Source organism: Odontomachus brunneus, unplaced genomic scaffold (assembly GCF_010583005.1).
Source record: "Odontomachus brunneus isolate Ranch 3 - 2012 unplaced genomic scaffold, Obru_v1 Obru_scaffold_137, whole genome shotgun sequence".
Taxonomy (NCBI): Eukaryota; Metazoa; Arthropoda; class Insecta; order Hymenoptera; family Formicidae; genus Odontomachus; species Odontomachus brunneus.
In genome coordinates this window covers 53,423-59,390 of record NW_022639587.1, presented here as the reverse complement: position 1 = coordinate 59,390, position 5,968 = coordinate 53,423, and the positions used below count along the sequence as shown (strand labels likewise).

At 45.3% G+C, this 5,968-nt stretch overlaps 1 protein-coding gene across 5 annotated transcripts in view; it reads left to right on the top strand.

The window, feature by feature from the left end:
• Positions 1–5,968, top strand: part of LOC116850213 (carbonic anhydrase-related protein 10) — a 158,586-nt gene that overhangs the window by 136,685 nt on the left and 15,933 nt on the right. For all 5 annotated transcript variants that reach the window (XM_032828224.1, XM_032828223.1, XM_032828225.1 and 2 more), the window contains one exon: positions 5,154–5,220. In XM_032828224.1, the coding sequence (XP_032684115.1) occupies positions 5,154–5,220 (67 nt within the window). The remainder of the gene's footprint in view (positions 1–5,153; positions 5,221–5,968) is intronic.

Sequence of the window (5,968 nt, the reverse complement as noted above, 5' to 3'; positions counted from 1 at the left end):
CTCTCTCTCTCTCTCTCTCTCTCTCTCTCTCTCTCTCTCTCTCTCTCTCTCTCTCTCTCCTGCCAGAAGACGGCAGTGCACGTAACGTAAAACATGCAATAGCTACTACTGCCGACCCTACTATATTTACTTCCAGAATAACTTTGAAAGTTTCAGCGACAACCTTCCGTCTTCTTCGCGCGCTGCCTTTCAACGCGAACGCCCTTTTCCATTCGTTTTTCGCTCTCTTTAGTAACCTCAGCCTTCGTAACCGCGAAAGAGAGAGGCAATGGAATAATAGAGAGAGAACTTATATGTACCGCAGTGGCTATAGCACACAATGACACACTTTAACCCAAGACTACTAACAACTGTCTTTTTAAAAGGGTTGTTTTAGAAATTATCGCCTCCATTTCATTAGAATTGTCCTATTTATGCAGATATTTGATGACATATTTTACATTTTCTTGTTAAATAATAATTTTATTTATTATTCCTTCTGCTCGTTAATTTCCTGTTGCTCAACAAAAAGATTCTAAGAGCAAATAATTGAAGAATGCTCGTGAAAAAAAGCGCATATTAGTTATTACCAATATTGAAAAAAGATGTTAGTAGTCTAGAGTTAACCTAGTTGCGCAGCTGTCGACAGCAAGCTCTGAATATTTCTAAGGGTATGTTTACGAGCGCATCGAGGCGCTTGTGACACGACGGCCGTAAAACCGCAAGATGAAAAGAGTTCGTCGGTGCGATAACGCCAGAGAGACGATAATGTCGTTATAATTAATAGCTCCTTTTTTTCGTCGGGTTTACATCCCGAGCGCTATGTGCACTGTTACATTAGCTCGTCGCCCGATTAATATGACGGAAGTGCGGCGCATTTTTTTCGAAACACTCGAATCTTGTTTCTAATAAAGAGGAAAACGGACCAGGGGAATGCGTAAAATATAATTGAATTTTATCTCGAGCAAACATATTTAATCATAACAATCCACACACTCTCTCTCTCGTAATTGCGATTTAAATAATTTTAAATTAAATATTATAACGGCAAGAGTGTCCGACACGCCTCATACGTGACGAATGAGTGGAACTTGAAAACCGTGAATTAAAGCTCATATAAATAGGTAACATTTAATGCGACCGCAAAGTAATTTCGCGCCGCGGAATCATAAATTTCAATGAGGCGGCCAAAGTAACTCGGACAAATACGGAGCGGCCGCACGTCCGGAAGCTCCGGCGGTACCGAATAATCCCAAAGCGGACGCTACGGCATCATCCTTCTGGAAACCTTTAACAGGTGCTCGATCTCCCGACGAATAGATCGTAAAGGTGTGTCTAGAGGCAACGGGGTTGACGACTGTAATTCAAACGGATTATACCCTGGGGTGTCTGAGGGATGAGATCCAAATGAGTCGCTACCGCCACGAGATACCGTCGCTACTTTTAGGATCTCGGACCTAAACGAACTTCGCCGATGTTTTAACGCGAAACGCGCGAGAACTTTTATATAACGCCATACAGATCCGTCGCGTCAATTACGTATACGCTGATTGATAGACGAGTCGTCGCGGAGCACGCGCTGCTATTATAACGCGAATAATTTATCACGGCGGATACGGTCCGTCGGAGCGATCCGTTATTTTCGATGATTCGTGTGCAATCACGCGGCACTTGATTGCTTGGCCTTGCTACATGGTGACGTGTTAACGGCGCAAACCTCTATGAAATGCTCAAGGGTTAGCGAGAAAGTACGCGAGCTGATCGAATGTCCTTCCCTTCCTCCCTCCCTCTCTCTCTCTCTCTCTCTCTCTCTCTCTCTCTCTCTCTCTCTCTCTCTCTTTCTTTCCCTCGGGAAGGACGAACGAATCACTGCGACCTAAAATCCGTGAAGCATAGGCAGCGCGCCGGAAAACACGAGCTATCGGGAAAAAAGTTTCGAAACGCCGTCGGAACGAAGTCGGGAGTTTATTCGCAACACGCGAGCTCCGCGACTTTATTCTCGCGAATTTACTTTCGATACATCGAAAGAAGGAGGGGGGAGGGAAGGGAGAGCAAATTACACGCCGCGAACACCAGCAGTGACTCGTTCGTCGTATCGGGTTGAGTTCAAATTTCGCGTGCCGAGTTGGTTGATTTCACTTGACTATGTCTTGAAAGTAAAAGCCTCGATGTTGAGCCGATCGACCGGTTATAATAGCGCCCCGTCAATCCATCCTCCCTTCGATAAGCAAATATCCTTTATCAACGTAACCGGGTGATTATCACGGCCGGTTGTTTATCGCTTGTCTAGCGAGGAAATTACTAGCCCGTAATTACGCCATGCGTCAGTTTACCTCGGCTGCCAGTCGGTAGTCTCTATCTAGTGACAAAAGACGGGAATTCCGCGTGATCAAATGGAAGGAGAAATTCGCTCGACACGAAGGATTCTACGTCGACAGAGTGAGAGAGACATAGAGGTAGATAAATAGATAGAGAGAGAGAGAAGAGAATGAGCGAGTCGGTTCCGCTAATTCCCCACGTTCGCCGTGCTGGACCACATAATATGACGCGAAGTCGAGTGCCGGCTGGTTCCCCGCACTCTGCACCGGTTTGGACGATATCCTTTATCTGCAATCGCTATAGCGCAATTGAGAGCAACCGCAAGGACGGTGCCGACGATCGATACCATCTCAGGACAGGCGTCGCAGCTTGTTTATTGCCCGACCGCCGCGGAAATTACGAAGCTACAATTACAAATTAGTGCACACTTGATTTGCCAAACAAGTAGCAACACGCTGACGGCGTACGCCGCAACTGCGGATTGGATTTATCCGGACGGACTTCGGTCGCGCGGCAACAATTTAACGCGAGTCGATTGATCTCACGATATCCTCGAGCATCAAAGTTACGATCGCAATGAACGAATGAAATCGTTGGCTGCGAATATAGACCTACTAAGAATAGACCGAGCATGAGGCGCGAAAGATCAGGTAGAAAAAAACGGAAGATAGGTGTTGTGTATCTTTCTCTCTCACTCTTTCCTAGAGTTAAAAAAAGAAAGCTACACGACATCTGCTTTCTGTCCTTTTCTACCTTTATCTTTATTGCCAAGTAAAGGACACGCTCGGTCTATTCTTACAACGTTTATAGTTGCGAATATCAGTTTGCGCACTCTTTATCGGAATAAAGTTGCAACGCTTGAAGTTGTCGTCGTTGAGAGCCACTGCGACGTGTATGAGCAGTAATCGGGTTATGACAGTACAAAGTGTGACATTTTTAAAATCTGAAAAAGAGAATTTATTGTAAGTTAAGAGAACGCGTTATTTCGAAAGGTAACTTTTATATATTTGTAACTGCGGCGTTCAGTTCCAACTGCTTGAAGCGTTGCAACTTCATTCGATAAAAAAGTACGCAAAATTTTACGTGGTTGTTTGGCGAGATGGTAGAGGAATTTTGTGTTCAATTTCATGAGTTCTATCTGCACATATACACGCACACAACGGGTCTGTTATACATTGTCAGACACCCCGTACAGGTGATGACTATACAAGTTTAATTATTATATATATAGTTTTCGATATAAACTATTTTGTAATTGCTGCAACTAAAGTTTTAGTTGCGATAACTCCAAAATAGTTTATCAAAAATAGTTCAAACTATGTAGGTTAATTGATGTGATTTTATTCGTTTATTATATTTTCGTCGCTTCAATACGAACCTTGTATAATTACCATCACCATGTCTTTTTCTCTGAGAAGATAAGTGAGTGTGAGAAATCGAGAAACACAATCGTAGGCGGTGTGTCGATGTGTATGTGTGTGTTTTAAATTCGAAATCATATCAACGGCAAATGAACTTTCTTTCGATTAAATGAATATCAAGGAGTTGCTATTACCTCGAATCCTCTCGACTGGGTTCGCTCCAGGAGCGACGGGATTAAGAACGTTTAAGGACGGCCGTCATTGAAATTAATTCTCTTAGTTCATAATTAAGATTAGGGTCTCTTTATTATAACAAATTTAAACGGAGATTAAACCGTCGACGCTAGCCGCGCGATGCTCACCCGTCGCGTCTTGCAGCTGAATATCTACGTGCCGTGTAATTCTCAATTAATTAAAAAATTAGAACGACCGATTGAAAAACTGAGGCGACCTCTTAATAACTACCAGTTTGATAATTTGAGAGACGTCACACACATTCGGTCGATGAAGTCATCTCATGTAATCTATAAATGCTGTTACGCGGATTGGAACATGGTCTCGAATGCCTGGCTTCATCTTAGGGTCATTAAAATTGCAACAGCCGCGCTAAGATTGAAGATTCCATCGCGAGTGCAATCGTCGCTTAGCGCATTTTTCAACCGAACAGAGCAGGATAGGGGGAGAAGTACTCTATAACGAATTTAGGTACTTCCCGTACGTCGCATTTCTCTTCGCGTCAAGTGAACGAACGATGATGCTGCTCCGATCACGTTGGCGTAATTCATTTATAGGGACCTTCGTACACTCGTATTCGCGAAACGACCCTCTTGCATGGCACAGTAACATCGGCAGTTTTAATTATCGAAGATCCATAAATCTGGATATCGAGGAATATATCCAGCGCACGGATATCCGTGCCGTGAATGCACATTCCGCTGGATCGTATTCCCTCTCTCTCTCCTTTCCACTTCGCTTTCTTTTTGCCCGCCTACTCGTTTTCTTATCCGCTTGTTTACTTTTATTTACGGAAAACGGGGCGAGACGGGCGCGGAGAGAGAACGATAATAATTTCGCGCCACCGCGGAGAAACGGCGAAACTTTTGATCGACGGCACCCCCGGTCGGATCAACTTTTATTATTTATCGTTACTTTAAAGTCCGCGGTCGGTTTAGTCGGGTTTTACGGTTACCTTTAATGGGTGCCCAGTGCAGAACTTTCGGAACGACTCTTTGCCTTCACCTCTTTATGCGGTGCACTTAGCAGCACCCCGAACAACCCCTTTTCATGGGAAATCGATGGAAAACGTATCAGGCCGGAGAATGGCGTGACGCACGGAGTGAGGAGCAGAGAGAGAGAGAGAGAGAGAGAAGCGAAGGACATTGTCGACTTGCATGCACGGGCACCACGTGTACACGTGTACACGTGTACGTGTGCTACGTGGTGTCGCGCTGTCGTTTTAGCCGGATACACAAAGCGAGCTGTTTTCTGTTTCAGCTCGGCGAGAAGGTAAATCCTGAGCTGCAGATCATCACCAGTGTGTTCAACAAGGTCGTACATCGAGGTGAGTATATCTCGCCGCACGCGTAAGCCAGGAAGGGAAGCGTAATACGCCCTTCTCCCGCCTCTTTCCCAAATCGAGCCGGAAATTTCGTCGTCCTTGGCTCCGCTGCGTAATATCACGCTCGGTTGTACGCACACTCAACGACGTGATAACTTTTCTTCTGTGTTCTTTCCCTCCTCCCCTCTCTCTCCCTCTGGTTCTGCCGAATTCCCGCGAAAGCGCAATTTGCACCCCCCCCCCTTTCTCCGTCCGTTTGGCCACGATGTCTGCTACTTCGCATTTGCTATGACGCGGTGAATAATTTCACATCTCGACGATCACGATTTTGTATTATTGATCAACGCGCATTAACGCACTCCCGAAATAAGCATATATCTCGAAAAATCCTTTCTCTCTCTCTCTCTCTCTCTCTCTCGGCGCGCTTGCGTTTTTATAAAGTCGTATCGACATTCATTCTGGCCTCTGAATGGCGCTGAATGGAGCCGGTACATCATTGACGTCGAGACGAAAATCAAGCGATGTGTAATAATTATCCATTCGAGATCGCTCTCCTGTTGGCACTTTTTACGACGTGCGCTGCGACGTAACGACAGACGACGTAACTACGGCGTATTGTGTCACCGGAACGTAAATCGCGAGCAAGCTTCGAATGCAGCGGCTCGATACTAATACCCTACAATATCGGCTAAATGCGTCATTGAAATCGTCTCGATGTTCCACCCTTCCCCGCTCGCTGTCCCCCCCCCCA